General features: G+C 38.3%; 1 protein-coding gene across 4 annotated transcripts in view; it reads right to left on the bottom strand.

Moving 5' to 3' along the window:
* TEK (TEK receptor tyrosine kinase) overlaps positions 1-16987 on the bottom strand; it is a 38992-nt gene that overhangs the window by 10519 nt on the left and 11486 nt on the right. For 2 of the 4 annotated variants that reach the window (XM_084225750.1, XM_084225752.1), the window contains exons 2-11: positions 16336-16647; positions 11032-11142; positions 7712-7864; positions 6702-6833; positions 5415-5555; positions 5090-5218; positions 3982-4136; positions 3584-3725; positions 3053-3214; positions 2136-2270 (exon numbers count right to left, since the gene is read on the bottom strand). In XM_084225750.1, the coding sequence (XP_084081876.1) occupies positions 2136-2270; positions 3053-3214; positions 3584-3725; positions 3982-4136; positions 5090-5218; positions 5415-5555; positions 6702-6833; positions 7712-7864; positions 11032-11142; positions 16336-16647 (1572 nt within the window). Of the gene's footprint in view, positions 1-1050; positions 1345-2135; positions 2271-3052; positions 3215-3583; positions 3726-3981; positions 4137-5089; positions 5219-5414; positions 5556-6701; positions 6834-7711; positions 7865-11031; positions 11143-16335; positions 16648-16987 lie in introns of all 4 variants that reach the window. The other 2 variants (XM_084225749.1, XM_084225751.1) reach the window with 2 other exon arrangements.

Below are 16987 nucleotides of genomic sequence, written 5' to 3'. Positions count from 1 at the left end.
CATATTTTCAGCAGAGGTTGGAGTGGAGTCACCATACTGTCTTGGATGAAGGTACATATCCTCTGAGCTGAATGCAAGCACACCATATTTCCTTTCAGATAAATGCAAAAAGGATTAATTTCCTTCTATACTGTATCATCATTCCCTTGTAATTCCCATGTCCTGTACTTTCACTACTTCAGAGAACAATTACCTGTCAGACTGTTAGAAAGAAAGGAAATTGATACCAACACTTCCAAAAATCTAATCAGAAAACTACCAGCAAGGTTGAGTGCTACACTTGCGGACACAGCCATGAATATTAAGCTAAGTACCTTCTCCTGGAAAACAGTACCTTATGTGTTTCTCAGTGCAGTTTGGTGTCAGAGCTCAGGAAAATGGAGAGTCCCAAGACAGCCATTGATACTTCCACTAACACATGTAGGATTTCAGTGACCTATAAGGTGGAAGAAGCCCACCTTTCCAATGTGTGGAAAGGGCAGTGTCACCCCTCAGCCATTCAGATGGACAGCTGTTCAGATGGTACTTCATTCAGATAGGGCATTTGTTGTGGTGTTGTGAAAGCACAATGCTCACACTCAGGATTTCAAGGGCGGTCTTCAGTGTAGCACACTTAACTACTCTTTGCTCACAGGTGTTTTACCTTGCATTGTATCTTCTTTAAGTGCTGGCTATTTCTGTATTGTATAGCCAAATTGAGTAACAAAAGAGCTTGGAGTAGTGAACTCTGATGGCTCATCATTCTGAGGAGGAAAAAATGCTGCTTGTGTCAGAAGCATGAGTTGCACTGAAATGAAGATGTGGGTTCTCGAGCTTGTTTTTCTCCATTTAAAAGAAACCCACATTAATAGTTCCTGAAAATTTCCAGCAGAAGAATTCCTTTGGATGCTGAGCTTTCCAAATTATAGCAATAACAACCATAAACAATCATCAGGATCTAAGCCTTACCAAAATAAAGGATTACATTTAATGTAGTCATCAAGTGACAATTAGTCTGATCACTGGGGGTAACATGAAGAATTAAACAGAAGGATGTGAATCAGCACTTACTGTCACTGAAAGTCCATGCATACAGATAGTTGCTCCATTCTCCTTGGGACCTGGTGTTCACCCGTACCCTGCACATGTATTGCTGTCTAGGCTCAAGATCTTTAATGATCAAGGTGGACATATTTCCTGGCACTTGAGTAATAACACTGCTCTCGTCACCGTTGTCATTCACGCTCTTCCTTTCCACTTCAACACGAATATCATCCTCTGTCCTCAGTGTTAAGGGATGCCATGACAAATTCAGTGATGTCATACTTTTTGGAAAGAGAGTGATACCTTCTGGTGGAGGAAGACCTTGGAAAAGCCACAGTGAAAGAGGGAACAACATTTCATGTCTGGTATCTAAGCTAAAATAGGGGTACAGTTATTCCCAACCACTTGCCCCAGTTTGGGGTGACATAGGGTAATTCTCTCAGCCATCATAATTTGGCTGAAGTTACATCTAAGAGATGTTGATAGTCCCACAGTATCTTAGCAACAGATGATGTGCCAATAAGATGGCATCTTCAATGAGCTGGTGTTGCAGATGCACGTTTTAGATGTCAGAAGCCAACAGTTGTCTTGCTAGATAGGTCCTGGTGCAATCCTCATTTATTCTGTATGTCTGTATTCAGTTTATTTAGTTTGGGATCTATCCTAAATGAACTAAAAACTTTCTGGCTTGTTAAAACATCTTCAGTTTTAAAGTAAATTGATCTAACACTAAGAGGAAGGACTGCAAAAAAGTGATTCTTATCTCCAACTCTGTTGCATTGCCAGAAAAAATATATAATTTTTCCTTTTCTAGATCCCTCATCTCTAAATCAGGGAAAATAATAGCTCTGCCTTTTTCTGGTTTTCTTCACCTCTGTTTTTTGATTTTTTTCTTTTCCTTCCCTTCTCTCTTTTTTTTTTTTTTTTTGTTTTGTTTTTTGTTTTTTGTTTTAAATATCCTTTTGCCTGAGATTCTTTTGAAAGAGTGTACAAAATTTTCAAGTGCAACTTTCTTTGCTCAAGTGAAAGTGTTATGACAGAGATCAGGGAACAGACAGCAGAGAAAAAGAGCTGAAATACCCCATTTGTGAGAAACCATGGTGATCCCTTACCAAGTGCAGCTGTTGTGAAGCTGGCCTGTGGTCCAGGATGGCCTTCCCCACCTTCCCCTTGCCGACTCAGCTGAACACAGAACTGATACTCAGTTTTGGGTTCTAGATGGTCCAGTCTTTTAGTTGTGCCTTTTACTGACAATAAAAGTCAAAAGTAAGTAAAGCCATGGCCCATGTTGAAATATGTTATGGAAGAAAATGTTTGGAAAATACAAGGTAAGATACACAGGCTCCTTTTTTTGTTGTTGTTCTTGATTCAGTAGGATAAACTAACTAGAAGTATAAAATAATTATTCTTAAGTTGAGCTCCAACCTTGTCCAAAGGTTGCTTCATCTGCCATTCTTTCAGGACAAAACAATACTGGTTGCTTAGCCAATGTCCATTCTGTACCCAGATCTTGGGTTGTACTGATTTAGTAACAACTGTTGTTAAAGGTCCTGGAATGTTTCCTGTAGTATTTTAGGCTATGCATAAAATTTGAAAGCATAACTAGAGGAGGTCATCTAACTCATAAGCAGGTTTCATTTTGCCTATACCATTACTGATAAATATTTTGGTAAGTTATTTGTCTCACTAGGGCCACAATGAACACAAGCCAGATGGTAGATGCCCCAGCATGTCTCCATACTGCCCACTGCTTTTGAATATCTTCCATTTACATGGAAGTTTAAAACAGCTGGGCCCAATACTGAGTACACTTAATCCTAAGGAAGGAGGGGAAAACCTTTTGTTCCTGAAGTGAATATACACTTTCAACAACCATTGGTGTAACACACCCACATGAGCATTATGTGTAGTGATAAGCAGTCACACATCCAGTCACAAAAGATTTAATTCCTATGCATTGTAGAGTCTTTTGAGGCTAATCAAGAACAGAAACACATGTCTTTAAGGGAATTGAAGAACATCCTCTTACCTTCCACAGACATCCAGGACTGATAACGTCTTGCTGGCTTGTACAGAAGTTTTGTTGACACAACAGGTCCATCTCCATTGTGTAACTCAGCATTGATATCAATGATGAGAAAATTATGTCCTCTGTCTGTCAGCCTGGGGGCATACTGTGGCACAGGAGGAACTGAACAAGAATGCATGTATTAAACTAACCTTTTACCTTCCTATATCAGTAAGACTATGTTTATTCCTAGATCTGTAGGAAAATGAAAGGTGCTCTTCAAACCTCTCATAAAATTGATGGGGCTTAATGTGCTCAAGCTGACAGTTAAGACACTTTAAAAAAAACCTTGGGTGTTCTTCTAAACCTTATTATCATACTTATTCTTTCAATATACATAATTCGTATGTTACTTATAATGGGTTTCTGTTCATATTCCAACTGTAAATATTTATTCAGGCATTTCCAGCAGTGCAGAGAACAGAAAGCTCAGATATGCTAGAGTATAAAGCTGTGTTTAGAGAGACAAGGACATTTGAAGAAAGCTTTTACCTTTGACTGTAACTTGAAATGGTTTCTCTGCCATTCCTGCTACTGTCTGCACACTGCAAACCCAAGTTCCTGTATCACCGGGCAGGACTCGATTTATTCTAAACATGGCTTCAGAGCGATTACTGGTAGAAATTTCATCAGGCTGAAATGACAAAAGATGTACAGGACCTGAAAAATTGGGCATTTTGGAGTATTCCAATGATGCTTTGAGTTTAGTGATATCTATAAAAAGGATCTATAAGGGTCAACTTCTTATTTTCATATGTGCTGAGAAGATAATGGGGTAGCCCAGATTATCAAAATTTCATATTATGCTTGAAAACCATAGTATGCATTAACTACAGATAAAGTCAATATAAACATTAGAAACAGCAGAAAGCTATTGATCAGGAGCCTACCCTCAGGACAGTTCCATCTTGCTTCAAGAGTTTGAATTCTTCGGATTTAGGAAGCGGCATCCCTGTTGCTATACAAATTGGCTTGAACTCAACGCCAGAATTGAGTTCCACAGGATCTAGTAAGTTTACTATCTGAGGTGAAAGATCTGCTGAACCTACAGAAGAGATATAGTAGAATGTTACCTTTCCAACAGACATTTTAAAAGACAGGCTTAGGTGTGCAGGCAGTGTAGGTGTCTGTTCTGCTTTCCCTCACATGGGCATATGCAGGAATCATGCTTTGCAAGGTCAACATTTTTACATCATTTTATATATAATGTGAGAAGGAACAAGTCCTGTGTTCACTCATTTCTTTTTCTAATCCTTCTCCTCTCTTTGTTGTTGATATTTTAAGCACAAACAGTCTAGCCATGGCAAAATCATGCACACATTTTGTTCTGAATGTACAGTACCTACTTGCTCTCTATTTTGACTCTTTGTAAGACCAGACAGATTGCAACAGTATATTTTGGCTGGTTGGATCAGAGCCTTATTTCTCTATTTGGTTTTGTTCTTGAAAAGTTTCACAAATCGGTAGTGGATTTGTCACTTTATTTATCTAGCTAAAATAATAAATGCTGAGTGCATCTTATAGAATACCTTCCCTGAATCCAATGAGACAAGTGTGTTCAGCTTTGTAAAACTTTGCTTTCTCCCAGAGAGACAGAGCAGTTTTAAACTCTGGTGTTGTCTTAGTGTCTCAGTCATCACTTTCAGGTCATGAAGTTCTTGGTATAGGCATGTATGCACCCAAATAAGAGGTAGGCAACAGTAAAATACCATGAGTTAATACAAAAAGCTGGATGTGCAGCTTCTGTCAGGGATTAATGTTAAGATCAATCAAGTCCTATGGAGTAAAGCTTGAAAATCTAATGGTATCATCCTAATAAATGCAACATATAAATCAGAAGCTTAAAAATACTGTATTGAAATGAGGCTGTACAGAAGTGTCCATGCTGCTGGAAAGTAGTGGGTGGAGCAAGAATACCAGCCTGGAATGGTAATGCTGTACCAGCGTTAAGATCTGTTTTAGTTACACTGGGAACAACCATTTAGTACCTTACTTTACCTTTTTTTTCACATTGTGGACCATGCCATCCGAAGGAGCAGATGCAGCCCTTAAATCTGTCGCATGTTCCTCGATTGTGGCAATTACATTTGAGTTTGCAATCTGACCCATAAAACCCAGGTTTGCATTCTGCAAGTACATATGTTGCAGTTAGTGCAAAGGTGCGAGAAAATGTCTTCCAGTATTTTTCAGTCTCATTACAGAAAAAGACTTTTCACATGACTGTAAAATATATCATCTATTACTCTTCTCTGTTGGTTCTCTTTTGTATTTCCTGTGGGCAGAACATTAAGGATCCTCCCATTCTTTTTTTTTTCCACTATACCTTTATCACATTCCAGTCCCATCCATCCTGTGGCACAAGAACAACCATAAGGATCTGGTAGACAGAACATAAAGTTTCTGCAACCATAATTTTCTTTACAGGTCTCTTCACATGTTTTGCCGAACGTGTTGGCTCCACAAGCTGTTGAAGGGAGAGAGGGAAAGAATAACCCAATGGCATTGTCCATGAAAGAGCTAGTGCTTCTAATGATACTGCATTAGTCAAGAGAAAACATGAATTTAAATTAAAAATAGTACTTTGATCATTCAAATATATTAACAACCACAGCAACTTAAGCCACACTTGTTCTAATAGTCAAGTACAGGCAGCAGAAACAATTTTCTCACTGTGAGGATCTGTTAGCCAAGCACCCTTGCTTTAGATTTATGGGGACACAGATTCAGCAATAAATTGTTTATGGGCCTTTCTAATGTAAAATGGACAATCAGTGCAATGAAACCCAAGTATTCTTAGTGGTGAATGTACATGAAACTGCTGATGTAAAGGTTTTGCTTCTATGATAAGAGCAGTGCTATGCTGGAGTGCTTCGAGTGCCAACTATTCCAGCAGCTTAGCTCTAGTATCTTCAGTGCTGCAATTCAGTCAAATAAAAGGATACATATTTAGCAATGAACCCAAAAGATGCTTGGAGGAGTCAAAACAGTGTGATGCCAACTCTAATTTTTCCAGAATCCAAACTACTTGCCTCACACACAGATTTGCACAAGCAGATATACACTGTTGATGTCCCTACAGAGACAAAGCACCCTGTGAGCACATTAGGCTTCTTCAGAAGCAGCCAGGGAATCTATAGCATATTTCCTGGTGCCAATGTATTTTTAAGATGTCCACTATGCATTTAAGTTGATCAGCAGCACTGAGCATACTCATTTCAAGGGAGTCATAGCACAGCCCAGATTGGAAGTGACTTCAAAAGATACCCGGTCCAGCCTTTTGTGAGAAAAGGGGCCTAGGAGATATGAGGTAGCATACTGTCCAAGTGCATATTGATCAAGAAGTGTTGGAAACATTCATCATCCCTAGCAAAATAATCTCTACTACTCTACTAGAAGAAGAGAGAGAGAAATTAAATCACAGCTGCAAGAACAGCCAGAACCTTCAGGATTCATCTCACCCGTCTCTGTCATGTCTCTAGCACCAGCTGTAAATGCTGCAGCTTTCAAGTGTAAAACCAGGTACTCCATATGATGCTTCCCTCAATAATGTGCCAGTTTCTTTTACTGAGAACAAATTAATAAGCAATTGCAGAAAATATTATTTACTTACCTTTCTCACATGTTTTTCCCATAAAACCTGGAGGACAGATGCATTCCCCACTATCTTCATGACAAATGCCATTGTTTGTGCAGGAAGGGCAGTGGAAGCTACAGGAAGGGCCCCATTTCTCAGCTTCACATCCTTTTATGGAAGAATATAATGACATATTTGTTGTCTTCTCATTCAGTAAACCTTCAAGCTGTAAAATTCTTTTTAGAGCAAACAGCAAAGTACATAAAAGTACAAGCTATATGGAATCCCACATGGCAGCCAACTGGACCATTGTCGTTAATAAGGTAGCAGTAACTTCAAAATCCAAATTTGGGGCATTACATTTATTTATTCACAACTCCTGGAACTATCGTGTGGATATTCATGAATGGTATGTGTATTATCATCCTAAATATTTTCTCTACAATGTGAGATACTTGAACAGCCATCTATTTTTTCACATCAGTTTTATATTTCTGTCCAAGTTAACAGAATATAATTTTCTTTATATCTGATGGACACAGCAGCATGAGCAGCAAAGTATGTAAAATATTTCTTGGAAAATATCCCAACTCTTTTCATCCAGTAGGAAGTGAACCCTAAGAGCCAATTAAAACTAAGGTAATTTGTGAAGTTATAATAATGTATGCTAAAGATGATGAACCTCAGGATAAGTGAGGTTTGGATATAACCCACCACAGAGAACAGGAAGACCCAGTGAAGAATTACCTCTTTTATTCATTTGTAGCGTTTGAAAAGCTGAGATGCTGACAAAAGAGCTAGCTGTCCTGGCAATAGCTAAGATGAGCTCAACTGAAATCTGATGGGGTGTTTTTTTTTTTTCCTCTCAGCTGTTGACATCAATATCAGCTTTTACCAAAGGCCCTTGGTACAAAACTTTCTTCTGACATAATCTAATAGCAGCAAATGTCAAGAAAGATTTTGGTCCTTATCTGGGCAATGTGTTTCTTTTCAGATTAATTTTGACTTTAAATTATTAATCATCCCCACACATTAATAGAACTTACGTCTTACAATAAGCCTCGTGTAAGCAGAAGTAAAAAGGTTTCCTCCTATATATCTGGCAGAGTAAACCCCTGCATCCTGTGGCTGAACTTGAGGATAGGAGACTTCCAGCTCTCCTGGCACTTCATGCCTAGGCACAGAGTGGATGAAGGAGCCTGAGGAAGGAGCACATATATACCACAGATGTCATTCACCTTCTAAATAAAGATGTGAGCTTGTATTGGTAACTGAAGGACAGCTGGGGCAAGCTAAGCAGCAGAATCTTTTTTTTTAATTAATTATGAATTTTCCGACAACTCTAGCTATACTGGTTTTCCATAACTGGAAAAGTGCAAGTAAAAAGGAAGAGAGATCTTGAGGAGATTTAGTAGATAAACAAGACAAACAACTTCACACTCAGCTTTGATAAGAGCTTGGTGCTTAAAAGTGTTCATTTTGTTTCTGGGTCTTTTATGAAGTAAGGCATAACAATCCACAAGGATTCTAGAGTGGCTGGAGTTGAAGAGCAAATGCCAACCAGGTCTAATTCAGTCTGACTAGCACAAAGATTTACTTAGGAGACAAAAGCAGGAAGAGCTCAGCATATCTTTATCTTTTCTTCCCAGATTTAACACTTTTCTGTTTCTTCCAGTTTTTTTCACCAAAGACCATTTTTATTTTATTCTAAGATTGTTGTGCTTGGTCATACATGTTTGTTAAATAAGGCAATAGTATTTGGTCTTCTTCCATCCCTCTGGGTCACAAGTAACAATATTTGAACACTGGTTTCTGTCAAAGAGAAGCTGCATCCATTGAACTTCAGGACCCTCAGGAGTCTTTCCACTCCAGTCTGTTCGAGCAAGGCTGCTGCAGTAGGTTGATGCCAGGTCCAACTAGATCTCACTAAAATATTTGTGCACATGCTCATCCCCACTGTACAAACAAAGTCATCTACCAATATACCCACACAGCACAACTGTGATTTTATGACTACTGCATGTCCATATGACACTCACTAAAATAGCTTACGTTGGAAGGAGCCTGAAAGATCATCCAGTTTCAAACCCCCTGCCATGGGCAGGGACACCTTCCTCTAGATCAGGTTGCTCAGGGCCCCATCCAGTCTGGCGTTGAACACTTCCAGGGATGGAGTAACCAACATTTATATGGAGAGCCTGTTCTAACAATTTATTACATTCACATACAAAAATTTCTTTCTTGTACCTGATCTAAACACACCCTTTTTCAGATTAAAGCCACTCCCCATTGTCCTGTCACTGTCAAAAGTCCCTCTCTGGGTTTCCTTCAGCTCTCATTAGTACTGGAAGGCTGCTATAGAGGTCTCCCTCTGGACTTCTCCTTGCTGCAAATCCCAGCTTGCTCACATTAACAACCCAGACAGTCTGATCCTATTCTGATTCGCAAGCTTGCATGGCTGAATGACCATTACAAATGGTAGTCTCATGAATCAAAGTGTCCTCATCTTTTACATTCCCTTACAGTCACACTGAAAATGCAACAACTTTTTTCCCTTTTTCCCCTTTTTTCACTTTTCTTAAATTATTTAGAAGGTAAACAGCATCAGGTAGGACCTCTGCTGTCTGTGACCATACATACTGTGAATTTGACTGTTGTCAAATTTCAGGCAGCCTAGAAATGTAGAACTTTGCTGAGGATGATAACCAAAACAGCAGAAAGATTGTGGGTCACTTTTGTCCATGACAGAACATGACAACAATTCTCCATAAAAACAGAGCTAAATTAAAAGAACAAATAATTAAAGGGATTTGTTTTGAAACTGTGGGGCATTTTCTAGTAACTCAACTCCTTTGAGTTACAAGCTGCATAAAAATTTGACAACAAAGCATTAAGAAAGCCTTATGCTTACAGTCTGCTAAGCAAGGCTCAATTCTAATGACTTGTTTTCCAAGATGTTATGCCAATGTCTTAAAGCAGCCCTGTTTAGCAGAACCATTTCTTTGTCTAGACAGCCATTGTGAGATTCTGTAAGGGGGAAGCAGTACTTGAAACAACTGATGAGAAAGACTGCAACAGCTAAATATAGTAGAAGCCCTTCTCTCTTCTTTTCCAGCTGCTGCATCAGGACTTCTCAGAAATGTTGATTCAACATCAACATCAGCTGAAAAACTTGACCTACTGTCCAGAGGCAATCTGAGATTTTTCGCTGAATTTCCAGATGGAATTGCAGCTAAGGAAGTAGCATGATGTAAGCAGTCCTGCTCCAATATCTCATCTGGCTCTTTTCTGAGAAACTGGTGATAAGAGATCACAAAATTTTCCTAGGGACTCTTTAAGGACAAGTGGCGGCAAACTTGTCTGCTGTGCTAAGTCTCTGAAGTCCAAAGAAACAGGTATTTGTGAAAGGCTACTTTGCCTATTGCCTTTTAACAGACACCTTTTGTCTATTTAACTCTTCCAGCCTATTGAAGTGCTCCAGATAATCAGTAACTGGGGTTGAGGCTGACTCACTACATGAGTTCTTTTGCAGCGCGATGACACCTCCTTGCCTCATCCAGCTCTATTTCATCCCTGTTTCCTGGTGGCTCACTGTAAGCTAGACTGTCAAAGATGAAGCAGAACATTAAAGGTGCTTCCCACAATCATAATTTGTTGTGGTTTAACAATTTGATTGTGAAGGCACTGTGAATTATAGTGACCTCTATTTTTGTATTTTTCTACAGAAGGTAGATAGCAACCTGCACATATCTCTAAGCGTCAAGCAGGAGCAGTTCGCAAGTGACCAGTGAATACATGTGATTTAGGTGCCATGCTAGACAGAAGAGTTGGTGTTACAAAATGACAAAATTTACAACCTAACTCTTGTAGTTGAATGAAATAAGCACTAGATTTTGTTTACAGTTTTTTCTTTCTAATAGCAGAGTACTGGTGATTAATTTCTTAACTTGAAGGGCATTGTAGAAGGTAAATGGCCTCAAAAAGCCTCCTGAAGAATGCAAAGTATCACTTGAAAAACTGTAGAAATGCAGTGAAAGATACTCTAACTGGACTTTCACAGTGGCCCAGAAATAAAAACAAACAAACAATCTACAAACAACCAGGCAAATATATTAAGAGATGTAGAAGGAAATCAAAAATTAAAACAAAAAACAAAGCAGAGATATAAACAGAGGATTGAGCATTTTGGTGGAAGAGAAACAGGTCAGATCAATATATTGGATATGGAAATTCACCCCTTTAGGAAACATTAAATGTATGAGGAATGATGCCTGCTACAGCTGGGCATCAGCAGGCATAACTTTAAAATTGGGCCTCAACTAAAACAATTATAGCAGAAAGAGAAAAGACAAGAAAAATTGAATACCATTCTTGTAGATCACTGCATCTTCCTCTTTTGATGCCATTCTGATGAAGGAGATGTTCACATGCTCTCCCTTATTTGCTGTAACAGTTAATGCCACTGGGTGGAACGAAGCTGAAAACAGAAGTATGTGATAAATAGCAGTTACTGTCTCTATCTGGTCTCTGGCCTGATAGCTGAGAATGGTCTGCAGCATGAGCCTCACTCAGATTTTGACACCTCAATTTCTTTAGAGCATAAAGTGATTCTTTACCATCAGCAGCCTCGATCTATGCTTTGGCAAATACAGAGGACTTGCCTACACCGTGGAACAACAGACTGCCCCTAGAACCTGAGGCATGAAAAAAATAATTGGCTTCTGGCTAACTGAAAAGAGTTTCTAACTAGGAACTCCAACTGGCTGTAAAACCCTTTCCAAAGTTTCTTCATCTCTTAAGACATTTTTAAAGCAGACTGGAAAAAGTACTGGGAATTGTATTGTAGGGAACAAGCTGTCACTGGCAAATAAATACCTAAAGTGACTTAAGTTCTCTTCTACTTAAGCTTTATAATGCAGAACTGTGAGATAGCTCAGGAGACCACAATCATGTAGGGCTGGGAGGTGAGGTATATGTAGTAGGTCTGTATTTTTGTTAGTTCACCAAATTCTGGAAATACAGAGCATGTATTTCCAGAAAATAAAAGCAAAAAAATCACATTCACAGGCTGTGGTACTTTTACCAAGATAGTCTCACCTGAAAATATGGCTTAGTGAAAATAAAAATTCTGTGTGAGAGACTGGTGTAGATGAGCCAGTTTTCCAGCAGGGAAATTAAAAATCATTTTCCTGCTTAAACAGAAAGGCACTTTTATACCTTTGTTTGTAGATCTTGATTTAAACAAAAAGAAAGCAGTAGATAAAATTATTTTCCCAACATTTCTGTCTATTTCTTATCAGTACATCAGAAGATGACTGGGGGACAGAAAAAACTCAAGAAATAGTTCTTTCTTGAAATGGCAGCTTTGATGAAACTAGTGAAATGGTAATTTTAATTACCACATTACATTGAAACAAGCTAGAAGTTAAGGATGCTTCCTTTCATTTACTTGGAAAATTCAAAGGGAATGTTGTGAAGTGTTTTGAGGACAAATACAGGTTTTCAGGCAATTTTTTGCTATGAGGGTTTATGCCATAACTGTCATTTATATGTCCTATGGAAAAAAACCTATTCTAGAATTAGCCAAATTGACTTTCTAACTATCAAGCTCCTTACCTGATGGAAAATTTGGTACCTCTGTACTTTCCCTTTTAGAGCACTCAGGGGAATGATGTATTGATTTAAACCAATCCCTTTGCTCTTTCTAGATTTGAAGTTTTTTAGCCTTAAGGGTTCCTCCTATGCAAGTTCCTTCATGTAAGTCCATCCATCTTTGTTTTTCCTTCTGCTGCCACCTGCCTCCCCAGCCAGGTGAGTGAGACTTTTCTGACATAAGACCCACCTGAGTTTCAGCTGAAAGGAATCCTTGAAGACCCATTCATGCTCCTATACAGCTCTGCATTTTCAGAGGTTCCATTTCACAGCAAATATTTTCACACCAAGTATTTATTTCACAGCAAATATTTTTTTAAGGAACATATATACAAGTTAATATAAACTGTTAGACAACTTATTAATAAAAAATTGCCCTTTATCTAGAATAATGCCTTCTTTCTTGGTTCATTTTCACAAAACTGTCAATAAAATATCCCTTGGTTCATATCAAAGGATTGGTATAAAAATGGAGAAAATGAATTTCTCCAATTTGTAGAAAAATAATTTTGAGCTTGTGGCTGGCTAAAATTTGGTGGGAAAGAAATACACAGAGATAGAATCAGAAAGCAGAGAAAAAATGATGAAGTAACTTTCTGTCATATTTTATATGCAACAGAGCTGTAAAAAATGAGCAGATAGATGCTATATCAAAGTTTGTATGAGGCAGATATTCTGCTAGTACCTCCACAACATTATTTTGCAAAATCAGAGGGAGTAAAAAAGATGATATTCTTGCAATAAAAGAAAGAACACTTTGATATTTTCATTACAAAATAGAATTTTAAGTTAAAAACAAAAATGTTTGTATCACACGATGTAAAATTAAAGAAAGAAAATCTGAGCAAGGATGAAGACATTTTTATTGATCCAAGCCAATTTATCTCCTAGGATATTATTTCCTTGAAAATTTTGACATTTTAATGTTTTATTTATAGTTGGAAACAAGACAACTATTGAAAATACACAATTCTTTGCAGGATGGAATTTCCATCCCCTGCACAGTTCTAGTGGTTATGCTCTGAGACTCTGCCACACGTTTTCTTTGCTTTCTTAGTTATATACAATTGATTTCAGCAGGAGTTCTTCCTGCTTCAAATTAAGTACATGCTTTTGTCATTTTACCTAAACATTGGTATCTACACCTACATCTTAGAGAAACAGAAAATTCTAATATAGAATAATGAACTAAGTTTTCATTAGAAACAGGCAACAAAAACTGAAAACAATTCCAATTTACTGTTGGCTCTCAAGTTAGAAATTATTTATTAGTAACAAATGCATAGTGAAAAATCATTATCTATTTAAGAAAAAAAATAATTCAACAGCTTTTGCAAAAAATTGTTAACTACAAATGATCCTAAGGGGTTTTGTTGCAGTCCTTTTTGGACCATATTTAGTGAGACAATGCTAATTGTTTTAACAAGATATTGAACTTTTTTATTTCCCTCTACTTTTCTTTGCATGTTAGGCTAAACCACAGAGTATTGTTGCAATGGAAAGGAATGCACACTCCCTGTTGGGCTAAGCTCCAACGTATTTTTAGATTGTGACTTGTATTACATGATTTCACATCTCAAGTGTGCCAATTCCTTATAGAGACATAACAAACTGAGCTGCAGGACAAATGCCATGATGCTCTACTGCTTGCATTTTCCATTATTGTCCCTTTGACAGCTCTATGGTTGAGTTTCTGTGGGGAAAACTCAATCCCATGTATGAAAACAAACACTTATTGTGTAGGGAAATTGAATAAATTGTATTTGACTAGAAGGAGAACGCTCTGTGGTGTTTTATTCTAGAGATGTGTACTTACACAGAAAAAGGATCATTCCCCATAAGATAAAGCATAAACTGTTCTCTCTCATTGCCTGTATGAATACTACATGTGTAACTATAATGTTTCAATATAAAGAATTCAGGAGAATGGACTTGTTGCTTTCAGAATAGCAGATAGTAAAATAAATCAGGAAAATGAACCTGTTTCCATATTACACTGCAAAATTCTTCACTATATGTTCATATTTGATAATAGGTATATAATCAGGGAGATGGCAGCTCCAAATGAGTCAGTAGGGCTACCAAAATGATTAATGCTTAGTGACTGTTTCACCAGTCCATGCCAGGAGGATGCAAAACAGTGTCTGGGTTTCCAGAAAAAAAAAAGTGCTGTTTTTCCTTTCACTTTGGTGTCTCCAATGGGAAGCTGCACATTTCACCTCAATTTTTGGTGTTGAAAAACATATGCTGCCTTTAAAAATTATGAAGACAACAGTTAAGTGGAAGGTCTGTTTTCCAGATACGTATGCTTTGCCAAACCCCACAATCTTTCTTTAACCTCTTTCTTCACTTTCTGTGCACTTTTATAGCTCTGAGAATTTCTGATGTACCTCTCTCTCCCCCATCTAATCTGATTAGATTGTATGCTTTCACTGAGGATTTGCTAGCTTGAATGTTATTAGTGAAAACTTTTGCAGATAAAATCTGAGAAAGGTATTCAAACCTGGAAATTAATCCAAGACACTTACCAACTACTGGTGTGAATGCTACTTCGGTTTAGAGCAACATGTGTCACAAAAGAAGACTTCAGAATTTAATTACTTAAAATTCTCTGCTCCTAGGCCCACAGATACCAAATGGAAAGAACTGATCAATTCAGAAGACATTCTTCCTCCCATGCATGTTGCTCTACAACAGCTAGAAATGTGCCCAGCTTGCTGGCAGACTGCCACAGGCAGGGTAACATTGACATTCCATGGACTATTATCTTATCTCCTCCTCACTGCACCCTCCTTTGAATCAATGGAGTTGTCAGTCTGCATCTGCAGATCTTTCTTGGTGACCAATCCAACCCTTCAAAGACCATATTTGGTCAGAGAAAACATAAGCCAAAGAAAAATGTACATGTCCTACTTAGCTTGCTTCCAACCTACCCATGTTCAAGGAAATAATAATGGGCACTAGCTACAGTTCTTACAAATGAAAAAATCTCCTTCTATAAATTTGTTATGTAATTTCAGGAGATACCTACAACAAAAATTGCTCTTACTAAAATCTTATAAAGAAAGATTAAAATTGTCAAGCGTCCTTACAGACCAGTTGCCATGGCACAAAACATTAGCAGAACAGTAAAATCTATTTTAAATTATCTTAGGTTCTGAAAATGTGATTTGCTGCAGAAAATTATTCAAAATTGCTTGTGCCTTTCTGTAGTTGATGGTGATCTCTGCTTTGGAAATTGTCCCAGAAGTCTAATGATGTCCAGAAACAAGAGAAATTTTGAACACAGGGAAATGCAATGTAATGGACCTTAGAAATCTCACCTTCTTGTCCCACTATTTCCCTGCACGTTTGCTTTTACTATTGTGCATGACCTAGAACCAAAATCAAATGAATAGTGAAATCTGTTGTGGATTTTTGTGAATAACCTTCTCAGATTTTGGAAAACTTCTCTGGACTTCCTTTCCAATGCTGAGAGGGATGCCTTTTTTTTTTTTTTTCCCACATTGACACAGACTATGCAAATCCAGTGCTGCTGATCTTAGGCAAGGCAATTATTTTCTGGGCTCAGGTTGCCTATTTACTTAAGATAGATAGAAAAGTGATGCTTAGCTATCTACATCTCAGACCTGTCAAACTTCAAAAATGGGAGCCTGTTTGAAATCAAGTGTCTGACATGCAAGAAGCCCAGTGCAGGAGTTGCCACGTATGTTATTCCACGGGGTCAGTGAGGCCACTTTAATTGCTGACTTTGTGTTCCTGGCAGTAGCCAGATGCAGGCAGAATACTTAGAGGTGTCTGACTAACTTCCACAAGGAAATGACTAGCACCTAGTACCAACCAGTTTCTCTCCACTGCAGAAAAAAAAAAAAAAGCCATGAACTAAGTCCATTTTTATTGATTCAGGACTGCCTTGCCTGGTCTGGGACCATGTTTGTGCCCACTTGTGTCAGCCTGGGGTAGCTGCCAGTCTGCAAGCAGTTCCATGGCAAATTCAGATCTGACCACTATACTGTACCTCCCAGTGGCATCTTCATGGTATGTATCCTTGTCACCTCATCCTTGAGTTTCCCTTCACAGTAATATGCTCCAATAGTTTCACTGGCCTGTTCCCTCTTCCACACCACTGTTTTGGCTGCTGCCCTCTTGGAATCTTCATTAACTTCCAGTGGTTCTCGGTGCTGGTTTGCCACATCCTCCTGGTCCCGGCCTATTGTGATAGACTCACGGGAACGCCATTTGGAAGTGACACATATAAGTGATGTCTCCGAGTTGCCCACCAGGGGGAACGAATTGATCAGTATGAGGTCCAGTGTCGCTTCTACTTTACCTAAAAAAACAAACCATCAAATGAAAAAAAATTTCCTGCAGAATTTGATGTGGCAAATCAAATCCCCGGGTAAGCTGTGTCACCCAGTGCTCAGGGTTTCTCTGGCTGGTGCTGTGCACAGCGTTCATGCAAAACGGGATGAACAGAGATTAATTATTCTGCTACAATGACTTGAGGATTTATGCTTTATGACACAAACAGATGGAATTTTCTCTTCTTAGAAAAAGCAGTCTGTCTTGCAAACATGTTGAATTTCTTTCAAGAGCTGTTGTAGAAGCCCAAGGTAAACCATAGGTTGCCAAAGCAGATAGATCTGTGTATAGTTAGACATGCACATGAA

This window comes from Fringilla coelebs (assembly GCF_963513975.1).
Source record: "Fringilla coelebs genome assembly, chromosome: Z".
NCBI classification, from domain to species: domain Eukaryota; kingdom Metazoa; phylum Chordata; class Aves; order Passeriformes; family Fringillidae; genus Fringilla; species Fringilla coelebs.
Note: the sequence above shows the minus strand (reverse complement) of the source record. Positions and strands in the feature narration are given on the sequence as shown.